This window comes from Parambassis ranga, chromosome 17 (assembly GCF_900634625.1).
Source record: "Parambassis ranga chromosome 17, fParRan2.1, whole genome shotgun sequence".
Classification (NCBI taxonomy): domain Eukaryota; kingdom Metazoa; phylum Chordata; class Actinopteri; family Ambassidae; genus Parambassis; species Parambassis ranga.
Window position 1 is genome coordinate 1438024 of NC_041037.1, and position 24440 is coordinate 1462463.

At 42.8% G+C, this 24440-nt stretch overlaps 1 protein-coding gene across 1 annotated transcript in view; it reads left to right on the forward strand.

Moving 5' to 3' along the window:
* The window catches only part of LOC114449619 (contactin-associated protein-like 4), a 46407-nt gene extending 28582 nt beyond the window's left edge, over positions 1 to 17825 (forward strand). The window contains exons 16-24 of the mRNA XM_028427428.1: positions 11 to 181; positions 2501 to 2719; positions 7893 to 8132; positions 9160 to 9384; positions 10799 to 10932; positions 12752 to 12839; positions 15009 to 15227; positions 15997 to 16068; positions 16689 to 17825. Coding sequence (XP_028283229.1) covers positions 11 to 181; positions 2501 to 2719; positions 7893 to 8132; positions 9160 to 9384; positions 10799 to 10932; positions 12752 to 12839; positions 15009 to 15227; positions 15997 to 16068; positions 16689 to 16885 — 1565 coding nt within the window. The 3' untranslated portion in view covers positions 16886 to 17825. The remainder of the gene's footprint in view (positions 1 to 10; positions 182 to 2500; positions 2720 to 7892; positions 8133 to 9159; positions 9385 to 10798; positions 10933 to 12751; positions 12840 to 15008; positions 15228 to 15996; positions 16069 to 16688) is intronic.
* The last annotated feature ends 6615 nt before the right edge of the window (positions 17826 to 24440 follow it).

Genomic DNA, 24440 nt, shown 5'->3' on the forward strand with positions numbered 1-24440 from the left:
TGTTTCTCAGAGAACTTCTGGAACGCTGCGTTTTTCGATAAGGAGACATCGTACCTCCACTTCCCCACCTTCCATGGAGAGCTGAGCGCAGACATCTCCTTCCTGTTTAAGACCACGGCCTCCTCTGGCGTGTTCCTGGAAAACCTGGGCATCAGAGACTTCATCCGGATTGAGCTGATCTGTGAGTACTGACGTGTGGTGGAGGATCAGCTTAGACTGGATGAATATTAAAGATGAGCTGACACTGATCTATATTCATTGATGATGACAGAAACACTTCTTAGTCTCATTTTAAGGTATTGCTTACAAATTATTTCATGTCTCTGTGTTGCTGCTCACAGTCTGTTTTCTTCTTGTACCGATTTTGTTTCTTCAGTATTTCATTCTGCTTCAGGCTGCATTGTTTGTTGTTTTCTGATCAGTCTTCACCCCCCACAGACTGCAGTTTGAATGCATGTCACACTCCTTGCTGTTAATATATGATGAGCCACAGCGCTGCTCACAAAAACGTGAACAGGATTAAACCCATAAAAGGCAGCCGGTAATTACTGCAGGCACTTTATCGTTTTTAATTTTACAGTTGTTTTATGAACTCCCGGGAGTATTTTCACCCTGACCCTCCATTAAATCCTCTCTCTTGTGTAATGCACACATTTATGGGCACCGCAGCCGGTGATTTAGATTATGACAGCAATATCCAACAGGGAGTTATTTAGTTTATGGGTGCTGTGGAATTGTGGCTGGGTGTTAGATGTATGTTTACAGCCTGCCATAGATTGTGTCATTTAAAATATAGCTGTATTACCCAACAAGGTGTCCTTGTGCCTATATGGTTATGGCAGCACTGCGGCGGAGCACGCGTATATTGTGCGGGCTTTTAGAGAAGCTTTGAATCATCTGTGGTTGGGTTTGGAAGCTTTTTAACCTTACTTTATCTTTGTTTTGTTTTTTTGAAGTTGTTGCAGATGTGGGATTTAAGGGACAAACACACACACACACACAGGGAGAATCTAAAACAGGGACAGCAGCATCTCTCCTCTGGGAAATCACTGAACACTGCTGCTCTGTTTCCAGCTGCCTCTGATCGCTATGTAACTGCTGTAGTCGGGCCTGAGAACAACATCTAAATGAAGTTAGCGCAGGATGCTGGGATATTGTTTCATCTTGTTCTGCACTCCCACAGTGATACATCCTCACCTTCCAACAGAAAACACATCAGAGCTGGAGGTTTGTTTCGTCTGTGCTCCCCTCCCTGCTGCTGGAGGAGGAGCTGTCCGTGGTGCTGAAGCAGGGCTGCACAGTGGATGGGCAGGAGCTGTCCATGGTCCTGATCCTGGAGCTCATACAATCTGTGCTTAAAGTCAGAAAATGAAGTCAGATGTTCATCACAAACACACAAAATGTGTTTAAGTTGCACAATATAATCACAACAAAACAGGAACTTCCACAAATTAATACAACCATTTTTAAGATCCTATGTGTAGGAGGATGGTGCCGCGATCAGCACTGATGCCTCACAGAAAGAAAGTTCCCGGTTTTGGACATTTATTCTAAGCATTCTTACATAACTACTCAACATCTGACAGGTGTAGCAGAAGAAAGGCGTTTTTATTCTCCACTGATCACAGCAGAATAGTTCTTCTTCTTTTGCTCCCAAAGGTCTCTGCAGTCTGCAGTCAATTTACCTTCACAAGAGCTCCGGGTTCTGCTGCAAAGAAACACACCTGTTATTATTTTCAGCGGTAAAATATTGGCTATTATATGGCTATTCTCCTTTAAAAAATACCTGCAACATTTTAGTCATGATGCACTGATCACTGAAAAGATTGTGATCCCTCTTTAAAGTACAATCAGTAAATCCTTATCTGCTCCGCTCTGCAATAAAGAACCTTCTAGAAATCTGGAAAGAATCAGCCTCTGCTCTAGTTTTCCCTGTAATCAGCACATAGGCGTTGTCTTTTGTTTGTTATCCCTCTGAGAAGCGTTCCCAGTCTGCTCAGTTAGAAACTCTGTTGGCTTTCCTGTTTGTTGTTTTGTTCTGAGAGAGTAATTAAACTTCATTCCAGGGACCCCCGCCCCCCCGCCGGCTTGTTTTGTCTCCACACACTTGAGTCAAACCTGCTTGTTAAAGCTCTTGTCTCTGTTTCCTTTCGTGGTGGTGCTGGCAGGTTTGAGGCTGAATGTGGGAGCTGTGTGGGAACAGGCAGCCACGAGTGACGACTCATTCCAGCTGCACTTGGCAACAATCACCTGTGTCCTCAAACTAAACATCCACAGAGGCTTCAACAGAGATGTTTAATATTTTATATGCTATGAATGAGCTCAGTTTGCATAAATATAATGCTGAGGTCGGGTCTGTTCCTTTCTGCGTTCATGTCTTCTTCATTGATGCAACAAATGAGTGAAAGTGGGATGACTGTTGTCCCCGGGAAATCTAAAATAATTTTACTTCTGCTTCCATCTTCATCTCTCCCCTCCTCCCATCATTCCATCCTCCAAGCCTCCACTCAGGTACTTTTCTCCTTCGACGTCGGTAACGGCCCGCTGGAGGTCCATGTGGAGTCGAGCGCCCCGCTGAATGACAACCGGTGGCACCGAGTCCGAGCCGAGCGGAACGTGAAGGAGGCGACGCTTCGACTGGATGAACTTCCTGTCGCTACGCAGGAGGCTCCTGCTGATGGACACTTCCACCTGCAGCTCAACAGCCAGCTGTTCATAGGTGAGGATGTTTTATTCTGGCACTTTGTGAATCATTTCTCCCTGAAACACAATGTTCTCTCATGAATCATGATTAAATAATCTGCTGTTAATCTTTACATACATTAAACAGGCATTTTATGTTCAGTAGAAACCTTCTGTATTCACTCATCTGAACCTGTAGACTACGTTCTAGCTCAGGTTTATTTACTGTTTATCACAGGCAACAATATACAGGTAAAAAAACTAAAGTATACCCTACTTAACAAACATCCTCATGTTCACATCCACCGTTTCTTACCAAAACACACTTTGGGTGTATCCCTAAGGCCTGATGAAATATGTTACATAAACAAAGCATCTAAAGGGACTGTTTTTTTTCAGATGTCTGTATTGTTTTCCTGCTAGCGGCCTCTTTCTACTCCGACTTGGCAGGTTACTGCCGCCAGATATTAATTAGAAACAAAGAAAACAAGGAGCCGCTCATGTAGAAACGTCACTGTGTGGAAATAAGAGTCAGATTAACCAGTATGAAAAAAAAAACACACATCTGTCAGGGTTTGTGGATAAGACACAGTTGCAGGACGCAGAGCGGTTCAAAGTTCAAGAGTCTTTTATTTCAGCCAGGAGGGCAAACAAAACAAACTAAAAATCACACTACACGTGGCAAAACTAGACTAAGAAAAACAGGCACATGGCATAAAAAAAGGCTAGAACAAAAAACAAGGCATGAACGAGGCTTCTACCTGGAGCATGGTGAGGTTAGGCAGAAGTACATGACATCGAAGGCAAGGATCAAAGCATGGCATTGCATGGACGAGACATGGACAGACACAACCCTACACCAGACGAGACGAACTAGCAAGGACAAAGGGGAAGACACAGACTATATACAAGGGGACCAGGGAAGACAACGAGGCACAGGTGACACACATGAGGGCAGGGCAGGTAATCATACAAGGAGGGAAAACACAGGAAGCAAAACTCAAGACAATACACGGGGAGGACAGGACTACCAAAGTAAAACAGGAAACACAAGACAAGACTAGACAACTAAACACAAACCCAGGAAAACAAAACACCAGAGCTACAGGAAACAATAACTAAGCACAGATTAAACTAAAAACCCAAAACAAGGAAAACAAAACCATAAATAAACACCAGGTCGTGACAACATCTATATCATGAATATTGAAAGATAACGCCAACTAAAATCATAATTTACAAGTCAGACTGAAAGGATTAGAGATTAATCATCTTAATCTGAAGACATGAGTCTGTGATATGAACCAAGATATGAACTTAATCCTTATTTTTCAGAGCTCATTCAGAAAGAGAAAGCATGGATGGAGGCCAGCAGACACATATAGTTGAATCAAGCTCAGGTGTCATGGTTGTATCTCCGCCTACATGATTTAAAAATACACAGTAACAAAATGCCATTGGCTAAATGCCACCAACTAAAGGGTGTGAAAGTGGCGAACAATAATCACATCCAATAAATACGTGTGCATGAGGGAGCAGTGAATCCTAATCTGTGAGTTCTTCATTAGCTCCGTCCAAACGTCATCAATACTGCAGCTCTGCTTATCTCAACCTCAGTTCAACAATTCAAATTTTCTGTTTGACCTCTGAGTCTGTTTGGCGGGGAAAAAAACTGAAATCCATCCGTTATCATCAGGATTTATCGTTGTGTAAATATTATGCATGTCACTTCATATCAGTAAACACACACTGGAAGGGAAACAAGCCGGCAAACATTGATGAGATTGGACGAAGGCGGCAGCAGCAGCAGCAGGGAAATTGAGGTGAATATTGATTTGCTCAGTGTGTTGAGCTGATAATCCACTGTGAATGGCCGGCAGGTTGCATAGAAGAAGTGTGTGTTTACATCTGAATTATCAGCACGGCACACCAGAGTGAGGATTTCCACAGTGTTATTACATAGAGTGATTTAGGAATATTTAGGCAGAATTTGAGATTCCGTGCCCTTTTACTGCCTGAAATATGACGTATATGTACACCTGTGCATTCCCATCAACTCAGCATATTATTGTTGAATTTTATGCATGGATTATAATCCTGCTTGTGTGTTCCTTATCATGTGCAGCACACAGATGTATGAGTACCTATGTGAATCCCTATATGAATTAACAGGGTGCAAAGTTGTCTTCTTTAGATTCATAAGCCATAATTTCATAAACTGTGTATTTATGAGCCTTAATTATTCCTTGTACGGATTTATAAGGCAGCAAATCACATTGTTTTGGATTAATAACCCGTGTGATTGCCGTGCACAGAGCCATAAGCCAGTGCTTTATTTGTTGGTGTAAAATATCCACACACAGCAGTTTCCAGTGAAAGAATTTTGCATTCATTGCAAGTTGCCTTTCACATTACTTGTTGTATTGCCTGGTTTGGGCAGATAAGCTGCAGTTTATTGGTGCTGAGCTGCCATCAGTGCATCCATATATTTGTGTTTTGCATATACGGTGCCTTTAGACACAGTACAGGTTTTTTTTTTTTGTAGAAAAACATGACCTCAGCTCAGGCGGTTTTCCTCATATACTGTGTTTATATCTGGTAATCTAATTGTTTCTTTGGGGATTTTGTATGTTTGTCTTACATCCTGCAGCAAACATGTCTTTGTTGTGTTGCTGAGGCAGTAAGAGAAAATCAACATTTATATGAATTCTAATCGGGAAATAAACACTCTGCTTCTGGTTGACGGTGGCTCCTGATGGTGGATTCATCCACATGAACATGAACCAGTGCTGAGAGCAGCCTTTAGCTGCCTAAAGGTGATCCTCATGACTCCACAGACTATAACGCCTTTCATTTTCGGAGTGATCTTTGTTGGTTCAGCCACCGCTGAGGCGGGTAACAGTGGACTCCCTCTTCTTGTATTTAATCTGTCTCTCTGTGAGTTTATGTAGTGCAGACTCTGTAGTAATGGTCATATCCATGTTGTGAAGATCAGTGTAAAGTAAACGGGACACCCCCTGATGCCTTTCACTCATTTAAAACAACTCTGAACAGACTGCTTATAATTTAGCCTTCAGATTACCTGGACGTTCACATATGTCCCACTACAGATAAGAAATATAGAGTTCTTTGTCTGCTGGTGTGAAAATGGGCTGATGTCCTCCTTACAGCCGCCCTGCTTGGGTGCCTAATTATTACAGCTTAAGTGAGGATTTAGTGAAAATCATTAGCTGTAATGGTTATTTTGATCTGTACTGTATCACATAATGGATTTATTCATGAGTGTTCTGGCTCAGAGCAGAGGCCGCTCTGCTGGATCCCTCCCTGCCTGAGCCTGCAGGTGGATGTTCGCTGCTTTTGGGCTACATACACCATCTTTGATGATGGCTTTGATCTTCATTTCACAAATTGTTTTTCCCCATTCTCTCCCCTGTGATCTCAGTCTGTATGGTTACACAGTGTGCTCTCCTGTAGAGAGTCTGCAGCGGTCTTGTTAGGCGTTGTATATCAGGTCGAGATTCTCACTGATCTTGAATCTTCTCGATGATGCGCCCCCGGTCACAGCTGGAATTTATCTGCATTTGTCTCTTGTTTGATCTTTGCTCCACAAATCCTTCATTCTACTTTTTATAATTGACCTTACAGTCCCAGAAGTGCTTCATGTAAGCAACATCTTGACTTAAACTGAAGCTGCACTGTGGTCAGTTAGGCAGGTGCAGCTGCGAAGCTACCCATCGTACTGTTTTCTATAGTTGTTTGAATAGTGCATAGACTTTGAAGGTTTCACTCTGTAACAGAATCCAGAGTCTTACCCGACCACACTTTTTGAAATTAATGAAAAACATGTTACACAAAAACAAAGAGCACCTTTGTTTGAACTCATTATCAAACAGGCTTTTTAACATTTCTCACAAGGTCGTTTTTTTGTGATGCTAAAACATCTCACCAGTGTCACAGCAGCGCGCTTTTATGTTTTGATGGTCACATAAAAGAGTGCTTCCAGTCGCCTTTAACACCATTTAATTTAAAATTATGACATTTCAACACAACCACCAACCGGCACTTTATTCTCAAATTATTGTTCGTACTGAACGTTAAACAGATGTTAGCCTTCATTTAGTGCAGTAGTGCAATTAAAAACTATACAGAGAGAGAGGAGGACGTTAGGACATTAGGGTTCAGAGTGGGAGACAAAAAGCAAACTTAATTCAACCAAAAGCTAAAAAAATCAAACTAAGAGAACACACCAAGACAAATAAGGAAATAAACAGAGTGAGAACAACAATCGAATTGATCAACAAATAAACAGAAATACTGAATGTGGGGAAGCACAGGAAACAAACCGGAGGAGAGGGAGCACAGGACCTAAATACACAAGAAGGTAACAAGACACAGGTGTGAGCGATCAGGGCAGAGCAGGCGATCAGCGAGGAGGGATCCACAAGAGGAGAATGCAAATTGTCCAACTGACACACAAAATGGATTTTGATAATTGTCTCATTCAATAAAATAAAATTGTTTTTGTTCATATGATCACTTATAAAGCCAAGTAGAACTGATTCTAGAAGCTGTAGACTGTTATCATTCACATGCTGCATCTTGAGTTAAACAGCAATTAATTTGCGAAACATTCACCTCTGCATTGTTGCTCCCTTCCGGTTTGAGTGAATGTGGAGAGCAAAACACTGCAGTACAGTTTCAACCTGTCATCTTTGAGAGGTGTGAACAGACAGTGTGTGTGTGTGTGTGTGTGTGTCTGTAACACCCCTCAAGGTTTGTAGCCATAATAACAATTGTGTCAAAGGTGTTGTATTTGAGAAAATCTGCCTTCATTCTACACACAGATGTTTACCCAGACATGCAGTAATTCAGCAGAGCTGACAAACTCCTATTGACCAGTCAGCTGCTGGAGTGATGCTACACAGACAGATGATGATGAAAGTCCCTGGATCGTCCGTCCACCTACAGTGTGTTGCCTTATTGCTTTTTCATGGTTGTGTCACTTCATAAGAGGACTGTTGACAGTTTGGAGCTTCTGGGGGAGCTGAGACGACGCATGGATCTGCTGCAGATGACAGCAGGACACAAAATGAACAAGCAGACAGAAAGAAAACTTGTCAACACGCAGAGCAATAAGAGAGAGGCAGGGACAAAGGAGACAAACAACAAACGCACAATAAGTTACATCCCTGTCATGTCATGTTTTCCAGGTGGCACAGCCTCCAGACAGAAAGGCTTTCGAGGCTGCATCCGCTCTCTGCAGCTCAACGGCGTCACTCTGGACCTGGAAGAGAGGGCCAAGATCACACCCGGGGTTCGACCCGGCTGCCCGGGTCACTGCGGCAGCTACGGCTCGCTCTGCAAGAACCAGGGTCGCTGTGTGGAGAGAGCCAACGGCTTCCACTGCGACTGCAGCCTGTCAGCGTACGCTGGAGTCTTCTGCCACACAGGTACACACACAGATACAAAGCTCACACTCAGCAGGTGTTGACATGATCACACAAAGTTTCTTGGTGAGCTTTTATGAAAGTCACAGCTATAAAACAAAGCTGTCACACATTTGCTGAAGGGGTTATTCTATCATGTTTACCTTCACTTCAAACATTAATGCTGCCACCTGCCTTGACCCGTCTCTCCAGCAGACCTGTCTCACCGCTTCATGCCTCGCCTCTGTTTACACAGAGTCATAGCTCATATATCTCACTAGACAAGGTTGAAGCTGTTGTCATGTGTCAGCTTGCAGTCCCTTCAGTCCTTCAGGCTGCGTTCCAGTGTCCATACTGGTAGTGCACACTCTGAAAAAGTACATACTGTTACAAGAGGTTTGCATACAACAGTTTACAGCAGGGTTGACGCGTCTGTAAGCTCATTTCCTGGTTTCCTTTTGTTCAGTAAAGTCATCTTGAACAGCACTATTATGATGTTTTAAAACCTAATTACAATCGGCAGTAAAACAAATTAAAAATTGATGCTACAGTCATGACACCAACAATGTGTCATCACAATGACCTTTGTGTCCGAGCTCAACAGCTTCAGCTGATTTACTCTTCGTCCTTATCGACATGGGAATAATGCAACTTTAATGTCACTGATGCATCTGTGAAAAACATACAAGGCTCTAAAGTTACAAGAAAACAGAGCTGAACTTGTTAAACAGTGTTTTCTGTAATTATGTCTTGATAATTATTCTTAAGTTCAGCCTGGTGCCTAATTATAGACAGAGATATTTAGAAGCTGTAATTATTCTAACCTTAATATAAACCTGCAGTAAATTATTACATTATTGAAACATTACTGTTAAGTGTTTGTTGTTGTTCCGTGGAAATGTTGAAGAAAAACAAAAAGATGTGGAATAAATCGTCTTCATGCTTCACAGCACAGTGTGACAAATAATAATAACAACAAAGGTAAACAACTTTGCTGCTTTCTGATTTTTCAAAGTAAAAGTCTGAACTGTTACGTCTCTGTGCCCGTCAGAGCTGTCAGCCAGCTTCAAGTCAGGAACGTCCGTCAGCTACACCTTCAAGGAGCCCTATGAGCTGAGCAGGAACAGCAGCGCTCTGCCCTCCTCCATCTACTCCGACATGACGCTGCGAGGGGAGAACGTCTCTCTGAGCTTCAGGACCAATCAGAGCCCGGCTCTGCTGCTCTACGTCAGCTCCTACTACAGAGAGTACCTGGCCCTGCTCATCAACAAGCACGGTGAGGAGGAGGGGCTTTTATTTTGAAAAGAGGTGTCCTGATTTGTTTTAAGCCTTCTCCTCATCCACCCACATCTTCTGTTTCCTGCAGATTTTATTTATTTCTTTAACAGGCTAAGCTTCGGATTAGTTGTTTTTTTAGGTGCTGTGAAGCTCTTATTGTTCTGTCCTTCAGGTCAGAATGCTTTTATTTTTATTTTTCCTCTTCTTAATTTGACATCTCTTCTACTTATTGCTCTGGTTTATTTTTATTACTTTTGTCCGTCCTAAAATGAAAAAGACCTTTCATTTTCAACAGTCTTCCTCCCACAACTTTTTCAATTACAACTCTCCCGTCTCGCCTCCTTCTGGCTTCTCATCTCACCTCTCCTCCCCTCTTCCACTCATTCTCCCTCCGGTTGCTGTCATCTTCTCCCGTTATCGACCTCTCCTCCCCTCCGCTCTCTTTCTTCTTCCTCTGCTTTACTAGATCTATCAGAATCTGTCAGATCTTTCCTCTTTCTCTGGATTCTCCCCCGTCAGCCTCCACTGCCTTTTAATCTGTCCAGCCTGGCTGACCGTTATGTTTTGTCTCTGTGTTATTTCTGATTAGCCCGCCTTCAGGAGTTTAGTATAGGCTGCTAATGGGAGGCAAGTCATGGTGCTGGTGAATAAAACAGCTCAAAACACGTTAAAATGTAATGTCAAATATTCATGTGTTGCTTTTAAGAGTGGCCGCAAAGCCACTTTGGATTTAGAAATATAGTTTGCACCATTCAGAGCTTTGATAAATTGGCACTTTGCTGCCAAATTGATTTTCTTCCTGCTGTTAATGACTCAGAGGAAGCTGACGGACAGCAGGGCATTAAGGTTTAGTGCCGACCGTGGAGCTGAGTGGTAAATGCACTTTCACTACAGTGACCATTATTTTCTATTTTTCTTTCTACCTTAGTCAAAGATCTTCAGCACCAGCACAGACACTCACATAAAGCCTTGTTTTCAATGACTCGAGAATCCCATCTAGGTGAATGAGCTCCTTCCAGAACATGGTGAACCATCGTCAGAACCTTTCATTATAATTGAAAGTTATAATAATGATCCACATTTGAAGGACGGCGTGTGATCCGTTATCCTTCCTTTAAATCTTAAAAGCCTGAAGAAATAAGAGCGTGTTCATTTAATCTGCTCTTAATGCGCTGAATATTAGGAAAATTAATTAGATTTGGAGTTTTGTTATTGATAGGGAATTACCTCTTAATCCTCTTAGCATGGAAAGCTTTATTAATCCAGATACTCATCATTCTGATTCATCACAGAGGTGAGGAAGCCATCGTTAAAAAAAAAAGAAAGAAAAGGAAAGGATAAGACACATGGATGTTTATCATGACAGAAAGAAAGTTTAAATTGGAAAAACTTGTGTGTGTGTGTGTCTGAAGATAAGCTGGAGGTGAGGTACAAGCTGGACAGCAGCAGAGAGGCTGAGGTGCTGAGGAGCAGAGTGAGGAGCCTGGCCAACGGACAGCTGCACACACTCACCATCAGGAGGCTGACGGACTCTGTGAGCGTGCAGGTAACATCACAAACAGCATCGATCGATATTTTCAAATGGTTTAAAGGAACACAGAAAACACTCAGGAGGCTGTTCATTAAGAGGGAACAGAACACCATAGATCTACCACTGTGGTCCAAATGTTCACCTATGCACGATAGATAAAACTGTGAAGAATTTGGAGGTCAAATGTCAGATGTCTCACGTTGATACCATGGAGTGTTCAGAATATGGCCGAACCTTCCAGCCATGTTACAGACTGGTTTCTGAAGAGCTGGTCGCCATGTTGGCAGCATCATAACTGCCCTTGTTCTAATCTAAACACAGGCAGCGAGTAAGTGGAGCTGGTCACAGCAGTAATTATATATATATATATAAGCATATTGTTTTTTGGTTTGTGTGGTGAAAAGATCAGGCAGGAACAGTCTCACCTCTGCACTGATCTGCCGCTCCTCTCAGAGAGCTAATAAAGCCACTTTGATCAGAGCAGGAACAAACGACACATTCAAACAGCTCCACATGAAATATGAAGCAACTTAATCGTATCTGGATCTACTGAATCTTGTTAACAGCAGCCAGAGATGATGTATGAGGCAAACTTCAACTACCCAGCAGCCTGAATGTCTCTATAATTATCAGCACCCTGAGATGAACAAGGTGACCTCGGCTGGATTCACTGCGTTGTGGCTGCAGTGAAATATGAGGTGCATCCCATCTCGCCGGTTTCCATCACCTTGAATCATTATATTGTTAGCAACACGCTCCAGGGACATCAGGCGAACTTCCATGCAAGTTTCACATCGGACAACCAGCGGTGTGCGGCCTCCGCTCTGCCGGGCGCCATCACACGGTCTCCTCTGAGCAGGTGTCCAGTTGAAAAATGACTCACTCTGGGCAGCTGCTGCCGTCTGTGGCGGTGCAGTTATCAAAGAGAGGCCGGGGTCCAGTGCTTAGCTTGGACACTCCATGAGAACAGCACATCACTCTTTGTCTGGGACTTACTCACATGACAGCGGAGGATAGTTCCTGTTTGGACACACAGTCTAGATAATAACTACTGGCAGAATCAGAGAATCAGAAAACTTTATTACTCCCAGGGGGGAATTGCTTACCTAAAACACAGATTTATTGAAGTCACAACTGTGTGTGTGATACACTGTTCACTTAATGTAGGTTAAGTTTAGGCTAAATCCATTTTTAAGGAAGGTGGGTTTAGGCTGTGACTTCACTACTTTGATGTCAAATGAGCATCATCAGTGTTCACTCCCATATAAAAGGCTGATAGGGCCCCCCCTCTACCTACCGAGTTTAGTTGCTAATACATGGATACAGTTGCATTATTATCCCGATGAATGGATGTTATCGTTGCTTCAGATCACTGTTAAATCACCTGAAATATATATGACGTAAAACAATATCCATACATTCATATTTACATTCTTTATTTCACTCAGCTAACATGGTAAAAGTGGATGTAAGAGCCGAGTCGATGTGGCGCAGCTGTGCTTCACAGCTGTAAACATCACATTTGTATTACAGTAAAAACAATAAAAACTGAGTAGCTCTCCTCTTCACAGCCACATGGTGAGACTCTCTGCAGAGGAGCCCTCATTAAAACAATCTCCAGTGGAGAGTTTCACCCCGGGTGACTGGTTCTTTTTTACTGCATCCACGGACTCTGTTGCTTCTTCCTCCCACTGAGCTGCTGAGATGAAAGAGAGTAAAAAAGCAGCTATAAACAAATGCAGAAATTCAGACAACAGTCAAACTCATTCTGAAGTCACTGACTTTTCTTTAAAAATGTGATTACCATGTGTTTTTTTTATTTATTTTTTGCCAGGTTGACCAAAATGCCAGAGAAGACTTCAACCTGACATCTGACGGAGAATTCAACGCCATCAAGTCGCTGGTGCTGGGCAGAGTGCACGGTGAGTGCGGGGGCAGTCAGAGCAGAGTGGAAGGAGGCCTTTTCGGTCAGCCAGCACTCAGACTTTCATTTGAATAACAGCTTGGAGAAGTTTGGCCTCATCTGACACCCAGCATGTGTTGAATAAATGCAGCCAACGTTGTTACAAAAAGATGGAAATCTCAGTTTGTCAGACAAAAACAGAAAACTACAGTCCTCCTCATGAATATTGGAACAATAATATGATCTTTGACCTTTGCCCTCTGCACACCACCACTCTGAATATAAGAGAAAACACTCAAGATATGACTGAGTCAGACTGTCTGCTCAACATGAGGACTGAACAGCAGCTATGCTGGGTAGAGATCAGGTGGCCGTGCAGTGAAGGATCTTCCAGTTCTTTGCTTTGACAAACTCTTAGCTAGCTGTCGCTGTGTGTTTTCAGTCATTAGATTCATACACTCCAGAATTCACATCATCAATAAACAGCAGCGAAAACTCTAATGTTCCCATCATTATGAACCTGACTCCACAGACAACACTGAGGCTACAGAACAACATGCCATGAGCAGCTGTAGACACAATGTGGAATCAATCGTGTCCAAACACCACATCTCAGTGCTCATATTGGATATTTGCTGATTGTTGATCAACTCAGAATCTATAGAACGTCTTTCTACGGGTACATTTATAATATTGAAGAAAAGCCAATGCAGAGCAATTAGAAGAAGACAGCAGCTAGCCGTTTGAGACTTGATAAACCTCCACACACTCGTCCCTGTTATGTTTTATCGACTGTTGTGACTTGTATGAACTGCACTGTTTGGTCACATTTCAATACAAGCCTCTCATCAGAGCCCTCTGATTAGATGCAGGTGTCAGTTTCAACATGTCTGTTAGTGAGGAGTTCAAATTGGACCCAAATGCAGACAACCAGGACAAGACAGGAAATTAACAGTGAGCCTTATTTAAATAAAGACAGGGAACACATCCGCCAAGACAGGTAGACTAAATGTCCAAAAAACAGGAAAACCAAAACTTCTAAAAAGAAGATACAAACTAAAAAGCTAGGAATAACCAAAGAGCAACCACACAAGAAGAAGACAACTCAGGAAGTCACAAGACAAGACACAACGGCAACAACAGTAAAACAACAGTAAACAGAGAACTGGGAGCACAGGGGTTAAATACATGAGGGTTAACAAGACCAAGGTGAAACACATTAGGGTGGGGCAGGTCATCAACAAGGAGGGAAACACAAGAGGACGCAAATCGCACAGAGATACACAGGGTGGACAAGACTTTCAAAATAAAACAGGAAATACAAGGACTACACATCTAAAACTACAAGAAACTAAATAAAGAAAACCAGAGAAAAAGAATCTGAGGCCGTCTGCCTCTCAGTCCTGGAGCTGAAAGAGGTGAGGTGAGGACTGTCGTGACTTATTCATCTTCTGCTGATAAAACTGAGACACAGCTGTATGTATACAGCTTAAGCAACAGTGTGTGATTTTAACCCCGTCATGTCAGCATGTGACCCCTCTGTCAGGCAGAGAGTCCAATCAGGATCAGAAAAGCAGCAGGAAAGTGGATTTTCTAACTAATGGACCCAGAAGGAACACAAAGAGAGAGAGAGAAAGAGAGAGGTGATGGAGCTGACAGGCTGCAGTAATATTTCCTGCTGCTCTCATCAACATGCAGATGTGCACTGTTAAAACCACAGTCACCTCTCAGTCATCTGAACAGACACTGATGCAGCTGCTGGCGGCGCTAATGTCGGCTCTCACAGCTGCTGTTTACACGGCTGTGAAGGAGCCGAGGTGAGCGATGAAGGTTTCAGTCGATGAAATGAACAGACAGAGGTGGAGAGCGCACATCTGTCTTATGGAGTGACGGGTGCAGAATAATTGGCGGTCTGTCTGCAGTGATGGAGGGCAGGGAGTCTGTTTGGCTTTTTTTCTGATGGTGATGAGCCTCATGGATCCTGAACCAGCAGCAGGTGAACAGTCAGAATTATAAGTCAATTAAATATTCAGTCAGACCAAGTTAATGTTCTGATGTTATCATGGGAAGACACATCAGTAAAGAAAGAACATCCCTGCCCCCTTTGCCTTCCAGTGTGCCTCTGTTCTGATCTGTTATTAGTATCTCAGCATGACACACTGAGGGGACTTCTCTCTCTCATTCTCAGAGTCTGAAGACTTGGATCCGGACTTGGCCAGACTGGCCTCTCTGGGTTTTGCCGGCTGTCTGTCCGTGGTTCACTTTAACACCATCAGCCCTCTGAAAGCTGCTCTGCTCCACCCAGACACCAGCCCTGTGGTCATCACCGGACCTTTAGTCCAGTCCAACTGCGGCTCTGCAGCGTCAGCCAATCCCTACTCAGCTGAGAACACACACCACCTGTCAGGTACGAGGGGATGTTTTACTAAACCAAACCCGGCTCAACCTAACCAGAAGTTTAAAATTCAGCTGGTTCATACAGTAGTGGAGGAGGCTGTAGGAGGCTGTAGGAGGCTGTAGCACCTTTTGAGCTTTAAACAGGCTGACACAGACACACACACACAGACACACACACCTTCTGGTCAGGTTTCAAGCAGTTGTTTGTTTTTATTTTGGCCTGTGCATTCATTTTTAAAAGAAAGGATGTTTTAAAGTTTAAGTACACAAACACAGAGCCTCTTATCTGGATGACACACACACATTAAAGATGAAGCCTTTCTGAGTGCTGCTGGCAGCATCAACAACAGCGGTGCAGCTTCATGTGTTGTTGTGTTATCACTGCTAGTTTTTACTGCACGTGACGCTGCTCCATCATTCAGCCTCTGATTCCACTTCAGTGTGCTGTCATGAGGAACCAGCCGTAGTTAAAGCCTCTGCGTGACCACAGGTTGGGTTTTATGGGAGACTCTTTCTCTTCCTGTCTGCTCTGGACTTTGATTATTCTCTCCTGTTGTCTTTCCTTGTGGGGCCGAACTGAATGAAAAGGCGGATTATCCGCCTCATTAGGCTCCTTGTTTTTGGGGAGACTGATGATCAATTGTCAAATGAATGTGGAACACACAGGGATTCCTCTGGGATTTCCTCCCTCTGGGCTCCTTTCTGAGATGCTAACTTCTACTCTTCTCTCTTGTTCCCCTGTTCTTTCTGCCTCCACTTCCTTTCCCTCTCTGCTGTAGACCAGTCTGGCCCAGTGGGCTCAGGCCAACCTTTAGTCAATGCCATCAGGACCGACTCGGCTCTGATTGGAGGTACTCCTGTTTCTCTGTACTGGATCCTGTTCTTTCATATTTTACTGTCTCTAACATATAAAATACTGAAATGTATTTGTAGGTTTATTTGAATGAACAAAGTTGGACACAGACTCCAAGAAAAGAGCAAAGTGATGTGCCAGGCAGGAGTCCTTTAACTAATTTAAAACTTTGTTGCTCTGCCAGCACACATTGATTCAGAGCAAAGACTGAAAAGGTCCAGTCTATAATTGTGTAGATGGAAAAAGAAAAGTCATTTAAAAGTGTCTGTTGAACTGTGCGGCACACAAAGGGCAGCTCGGCTAATTAAAGGCATGATCTGCTGATGGAGAATCTTCATCTTAAAAAGCACATTCTGTGATGAAACGTAGTATTAAAATTGATTTCAGAAGGATTTTGGAATTCCAATTAATTGAAGCCTGCTCTGTTATTCCCCAGTGAGCATGACCGAGCAGAAGAGCCCGACTTGAAAGATGTGTGAAAGTTAGATTACAAAGATAATCACAACCTTAGGAAACACAATGACTGTGCTACAGAGGAAAGATAAGCGCTGAAATTAAAACAAGTATCTGATCTTTCTGCCCCCCTTTGAGGCCTAAAACCTGAACTCTTCCTTGCAGGTGTCATAGCTGTTGTCATCTTTGTGATTTTGACCGGTCTGGCCATAACAGCCAGATTCCTCTGGAGGAGGAAAGACACGTATCGGAACCGAGAGGTGAAGGGAGTCAAACAGGAGGACAGCCCAGATTTTCCCTTCAACAACCAGGCCGACTCCCAGAATCTCTCCACTGAAAACCCAAAGGAGTACTTCATTTAGCCCGATGACCCGATGAGCTGCTGGGTTTTGGAGCTGAGGAGCATCCTGACACGCTCCCTCCGGGCTTCACGTGAGCCACTCGGACACTTGACGTGGCTCAACAGCACGCGGGAGGCGAAGAAGAACTGAACTTCTGTAAAATTGTGAATATACTGATACAAACAGGCAGCAGTGTGGGACTTTAAGGTGTTGGTATACTTGTTCCTGCGACTGTAAATACTGAATTCATGTTAAAAAGCTCTGGCTGATGTCACATATTGAAGAGTTGGAAGGTGTCAGTATTTTTATTGTACGTGTGCAGACAGAACAGGAAGCTGTCGTTCCACCTGGAGGAGATGGAGGTGAGCTCCACATTAGCAGAATGTTACTTTTTTTATCATCATTTCCTGTGCGAGGTTGTCGCCCCTCTTTTTACACCCTCACCCGCTAACATCCATGAATATTTTATCCTGAACCTTGTTTCTTGGCCATTTTTCTTATTGAAGTTTTCACTTAGGTGTGTGTGAGGTCTGTGGTGTGAATCACATGGAAGACACCGCGATGTTCAGCTTGGTTGTGGATGTAAAGCTAAAATGATTAATGTTAGATATTTAACTGTATCAAATGACACTGAACAGTCACTCCAATCTGCAGCGTCTGAGCTAAATGAAGGTGCCACCTGCTCCAATGGAGCCAACATGACAAAAAAAAACAAATGCAGTTCCTTAAAATGACCACTTGAGGCAACTACATCACAGTGAATAACAACTTCACATACATTTTGCACAGTTAAATAATAAGCGGGGGCTGTTGTAGTGGATCAACTTCTCTCTCGCTGGCTTGGAAAAAAAGGAGGATAATGTCAGAAAAAACAAAATTAGCAACAGTCATAGCAATAAATAGCCGCTTTGATGCTACATTGAAGGAACTCGAGTACAGCAACTGAAAATACTATGAAACTTCACAAAAATGATCCTTATTAGCTTTGACGACATTGAATAAGCCCATCTGAATATAAACTTTCAGTTACAGTAGTGGGGCGTCTGCTGTGAAGTCTGTAGGTGGCGCTACAAACCACACTTTAGACCATGCTAAAATAATGGTTCCTCTGTGGCAAGAGGTAAAAGGAGTTACTGTATTATCCCGTTATGTTATAGTTTGCTTGTTATCACTCACCCTCTGCTCCACCACCCATTTTTGGATGGGGACTTGAGTTCAATGAGGGAGTGGACATCTAAACTAGAGCTAAAGATATGTGAAGTAACATGAAGATTTGCTGTATCATCCTCAGATAACAGAAGCAAACATCAAACTACGATAATGCACGTCATTAAAAAGGCCCATTCAGCAGTTGTACATGCAAATCAGCTCAGTTCTTGGCTGAGTGTAACATTTTGAAATGTTGTTTTGAAATGTGCTGACTGTGCACTTGGACTGGTGATGGGCTTGCTTCATTAGCTTCAGATTGGCCTTTCCTGTGTGATAAAGCCTGAGGAAGAATAAGAAGTCAGGGAGCATAACTACATCTTGCACTGACTCGAGGTCTTCAGTGCCGGTAGTCTGGACTCAGACCTCACTGGTACTGTCGCATTTGTGCTTCACTTAAAATCCTTTATCTCCATTTAATCATCGACTCCTCCTCGCTGCATGTATCCTGCTGAGAGCCTCCTCAGGCTGTGTCACCTCGTTCACACAGAGACAGTTAAAATGCTAATCTGCTTCAATCTGACAGGTGGATTTTGATGCAGTGGAAAGCACAGAAAGATAATTTGAGACACTTTTTCATTGTCCTAAAAACACATTCTCATATTAAGATACATCCTGCTGTGGGGTAATCCAGCTCATGTGCGCCCTCCTGTGGTCGCATGGATAACCCCGTCCTCCTTGGTGGAATTTAAATGATTGTCAGTATTCTGATGATGTGTCGTTGTAAAAACACAATTATTTTAGTCATGGCTAATTCAAACGTCTGAGAAATGAAAAACTGCAGTTCCCATAATGTCCTCTGGCTGTCTCCTTAATTTAATATAACTCTCCTCCTTTATTGATAAGACTTTCACATATTTAAGGGTGACATCATCACAGACATCACGAGCTTCCTTCTCCTGTGACCGCCCTCCCGCCTCAGCTCCACCTCTTTGTCTGTATTTGGATTAACCAGGAGGAACAGAGTGACAAATGAAGCCTCACAAAGGGACTTAAAATGACTCCAAACATATCACAATACATATACACACATATTCATGTTCCTCAGAGGATGAATCCGGATTCACTCCATGACTCACACCTGTGATGAACTGACCTACACTGATGCTCCATCTTCCCATCTGTATTGTGTGGGCCATGCAGTGCACTTATTATACATGGAATGAATTAGTGGTATATGCTAAATTTTAAATACACCAAACAGATAATCAAAAGTCTCATTGAAACTAATCATAATTTATTTATTGATTTACCTCAACTTTAAAGTCAAATTGTGATGTTTTGGTTTTGAAAACGCAACAAAAATGTATGAAAAATCATACTGAAAACTACAACTAATGAACATGTTATTTAGAGGGGAGCAGTGCAACATGTTGGAGCCTGCTGGGTGTTTCTGTACTCCTCAGAATTGGTTTCTCTTTTGGAAAGAAAGTCAGCGGTCGTCAGTGTAACTATAATAATGTAATGGTACGTAGTGTTGGTGAATAACAGTGGTGTCAGTGAGTGAGTGACCTGCCATAGATCAAATTATCCAGAAGATTTCAAGCATACTCTGATTGTTTGGTTACACACAGAATCCTGTTTTGATGATAATAAAATGTCTTTTTTTCCAGAGACTGAGCATTAGTATTTCATTTAGTTGATGTTAACCCATGTGTACAAATGAGAGGAACTGTTTCGGGGAAATTGTTCCTGTCAGAGAAGGTGAAGGACAACCTGAGTTTACTCCTCCACAGTGAGTATAATTAACCCGCCTGCCTGTTGGTGCTCAGTGTGTTTGACATGTGAAGCTGAGCAGCATCCAGGAAGTCAAAGTGATCCTCTGAAGAGCCACTTAGCCTCTCCGCCCGTTTAAACACTCAGACGCTCAGAAGGTTACCGGATGGTTCACTGATGGCTGCTGGCTTTGTTTAAATCTCCTCTGATGCCAGATGTGACGATGACGACTTCCATCAATATCAAAGAGTCACTGAAGGCAAGTTAAGACTAATAACCGGTGATGACAAGTTCTCTGGGGTTGATGAGCGCCAGTGGGATCTGGCTCGGTCATAGTGTGCTAAAATCATCAGCCCTCTTTAAGGTCAGCTGTATTTCTGCTGTTGCATTCAGTGAAGCTCGTGGGCTCTATTGCTTGAATGCACATCCAGTATTTAAAAGACTGAAAGGCCTCCTGTCTGGACTTCAGTCAAGTCAAATGTTCTCATTCATGAGCCGCTCAGCTACGTGTCAGTGCTTCATTTTCAGTCCATTTTCCTCTGTAGTCATTACATCAATGACCGTTCCCCTTCTCAGGATAATTGCTGGTTACACAGCATCATAACACCAGAGCTCATTATTGCTGATCTGCATGTGGGGACACTGAGAACGTTTAATGGTCCACTCTAGAATAATGATTTGCAGCTCCGGTTCTTTAGAAAAAAAAGGACTGAATTAGAAATGTAAACCGTTTCAGTGAGGTTTGGATGTACAATGACCTTTTAGAGGCATTTAATGAGCTGCCAGGATGTATGGTGCTTCACATAAAAACAAAACCAACCCTATATCAACAAAGATCATCATGAAAACAGAAGCAGTGAACTTCTTATCCAGAATGATCAACACTAACATGACAAAGTGTTGTGTCACTTCTGCAGGCAGCTGTGTCAGTATGGATTTCTATCTTCTGAGTTTTTATAATAAAATGCCATGCAAACGTTAACCTGTCACTAAAGCTTAATACTGCCTGAATTTAAGCAAGGCCACTGAGTCAGGATGGTCATTATCTCATAATGGTAAAATTCAGAATGTCAGAACAGTCAAAAGTAAGACTTCACTCTGAGGAATGTCCTAAAGAGGGCTGAAATTTTGTAGTCAGTCATATAAAGAGCATCTGTTTTATTTTAACACAATCATCTGTCAGCTGATGTCTGAGACTCCACAAGAAGCAGAGGAATGTGTTTTAGATCGCTCTACAGCAGCAGCACCTTAGAGAAGTCATTAAATGGTAAATGGTAAATGGTCTGTACTCATATTGTGCTTTTCTACCTACACGGGTACTCAAAGCGCTTTACACTATTTCACATTTACCCCTTTCACACACACACATTCACACACCAATGGTGCAACCTCTGGGAGCAACTTAGGGTTAAGTGTCTTGCCCGAGGACACTTTGGCCTGCAGCCAGGGCGGGGGATCGAACCACCGACCTTCCAGTTGGTGGACACAGGGTGCAGCCTTAGAAGGCTATTGCGCGAAAGCATCTATAGGCTGAAGTTAGCATGCTAACTACCTAGCTGCAAGCTCTAAATGATAGAATCCCACAAAGAAACAGTTTTGTGTTAAATCTGTTCTCAGCTCTGTGGGCAGTGTTTCCCCTACTTCCCCTCTTATTGGAGTTCTCAACTCTTGTCCATCATGTTGACAGACAGCTGCATCGGGCTGAGGGCTGGAGACCCGCGGATCATCGTACAGGTTGGATGGATTACACCAACAACCTCAGAGCTCAGCCAACAGGCGGAGGAACACCACCTGAGACACTACAGTAAGCTGCAGCTTTGTGGAGTGGAGCCGATGAAACCACATGCAGCTCAACATCATGAAGATAAAGAGAGAGAAGAGCTCGAAATAACAAATTTATTGTTTTACTGAAGATAATATATTACACTGCTGTTTAGCTGTGAGATAAGACCAGATTTCCTTCTTTAAACAAAAATGCAGTGCCTCTCTTTCTGGAAGAAAACCCCAAAAAAGTAACACAAGAAAATAGTTTAGCCGAATAGCATTTAGGAAACTTGGCCCAAACTCGCTGTAAAAGTTGTTGTGTGTGTGTGATAGCCATTCATTAGTGTGGGTGCCATCTTAAATGCTGCTGTCGAGACAAAATAACAGTTTAGCCACACACTGACACTTGCCATTTTACCCAATTTAGTCACCCCCAAGAGAAATATTTACAGCTATAGTGAGGGTGATTTTTGGGGCAGGAGGAATCATTAGAGCCACCGGTCTCCGATAAATTTCACACAGCGTACCTCACAATTTATTCACCCAGTTTGGAGGAAAAGGAAAAAAATAAAATGTCTCCAAGTAATGAATTAAACATAGCAGCAGGTAAAAATATATTTTAGTGCCTCACCGGATGAACATGAATAATGTATTTGTAAATGGATCCATTTAAACAGCAGTTCTCCTCCCTCCTGTTCATTTGTGTGTTCACACAGGGAGCTGCACAGCTGAGGTGGAGCTGCAGGCTGCAGGTTTAATTTCCCCACCGGGGACAGCTCAAATTAGTTTTTTTTTTTTTAAGAATATCTGCAGGATATATACACAACATGTGTACAGAAAGCTGATTCAATGACACCTCAGAGCAGGTGACACCTCAGCCCAAATAAAAAGCAAACACAGAAACAGACATTTTGTTGATATTTTATGGCGTTCCGACACAAAAACACCGACGTCTCCACATTTCCACTGAGTGGAAGCGTCGTCGCAGGCAGACGTGAAAGTGATGGATGCATTTTAATCATAGCTTTTGGGAAGCATTTCCACTTCTGTGGATATAAGCACAGGTTCCCACTCCCTGAGTCATGCCTCACGATGCCACCATTTGTTTGGTGTGACTTCAGTTCCTCCTCACAGCCTGATTCAGCCCCGACATGACCATGTTTTATGATCTGTGGGAGCAGCAGAGACACATTGTGTCTTCTATTGTCACAGGCTGAACTGACTTCAGATATCAACTTGTCAAAGATGCATCCTGTGGGCTGACTGCATGCCTCAGTAACAGCGTGTTTGTTTCTGAGCTCCCAGAATCCCCCTCTTTTTCCTGCTGTCACTAATTAGAGTTAGGTCCACCACAGCAGGACATTCATTCTCAGATCCCAACAGGACTTCCACTTATTTTTAATTAAACCTTTAATACTGGATTACATTGTTTCAGACGGTGGTGATAAGTAAATACATATGATCCATATGTGACAAAAGTTCTGCCACAGTGGGGAAAACATGGAGAGAGCTTTTGTAGGAGAAACTGGACAAAGACAATCTGTGGTGGAGCAAAGACAGGAGCTTTTACCCAGAAAATAAAACCACATGAAACCAATAAAACAGTAAAAAAAAGGCTGTTAAAGTTCAAATAAAAAGCAGGGATTCTTGGATCAATGTGTTAAAGAGAATCTGGCAAACAGCAGCTCTGAGCGGCTGGCTCAGCCTTTGTACTGCAGGCTGATGAGGTGAGTGGAGCCAGCTGGGCTGATGGAGAACTGGGAGCAGGTGAGCTACCTCACCTCAGCTTGAGTCCTTTAATACCATGTTTTACTCCACTGGACTTCAAAAAGTGTGATTTATTCTGTTTGTTTAATAATTGTTGTTGAAAAATATGTTGAGTTGAATGTTGCATGTTTCAGGTGTTATGATATATCAGAGGAAAATGTGATTATTTCTTCTCCCAACTGTCTCTCAAATGACCTTACATAATTAAATAACCACTGCATACATATAATAATTAGAACCACCTGGAGGAGCAAAGTTTAGTATGAAATAATTAAAAATGGACATTTTGCTGTAGAACACATACACATGTGTAAATCAGAGAACTGATTATAAATGAATTTAAAGGTTTTATTTTGACAGACAGTACATTTTCTGGGTAGCCAATGGTCAGAAAATCAGCATCGGGAAGGACACTGAGGAGAAAAGCATCAGAGAAAAATACAGAACACTGAAATGATTCACAGCTGCAGCAACGACAAATTCACAAGGAGACAGCGTAGTGGAACAAAAACACTTTCTGAGGGTGAGAACATTTCTCTATAAAAGATAGAAAGCAAACAAAAGGAAGGATACAAGCAAAAGACGTGAGTGAGGAGGAAGAGGAGGAGGAGGAGGAGGAGGACCGGTGTGGCTTCAGAGACTCAGCTGGAAGTTCATTCATTCAGCTGTCTGCTGATAGAAACATCACAGCTCCGTCCGCGCCGACTGAAGGCAGCTATCAGCGGCCCGCAGCCTGTTAGGGGAGACAAAGAAGGAAGGAGAGAGAGGAAGGGGGAGAGAGAGGGAGGCGGGGGAGAATCACAATAAAAACGCTGGTTTTAAAGTTCATTACAGACGACTACACTGACTTCTGTCTGTTTATATAATCTCCATGAAGTTCCATCCACTCGTGAAGTTCTTAAAGAAATAAAAATGAAGAGCACTTCAGTCAAAAACGCTGAAATTATGTGACATGTTTAGTTTCCTTTTAGTTCATTCAACATGTTTTTTTTGGAGATCAACGGTGGCTGAGAACACGCAAACGCAAACACAAATGACAACTGAAGTTAACCCCACAACAGCTGTTGACAAACTGGAGGACTCCACAGACGTCTGCCTACAGAGGGAATGAGGAGCAGACATT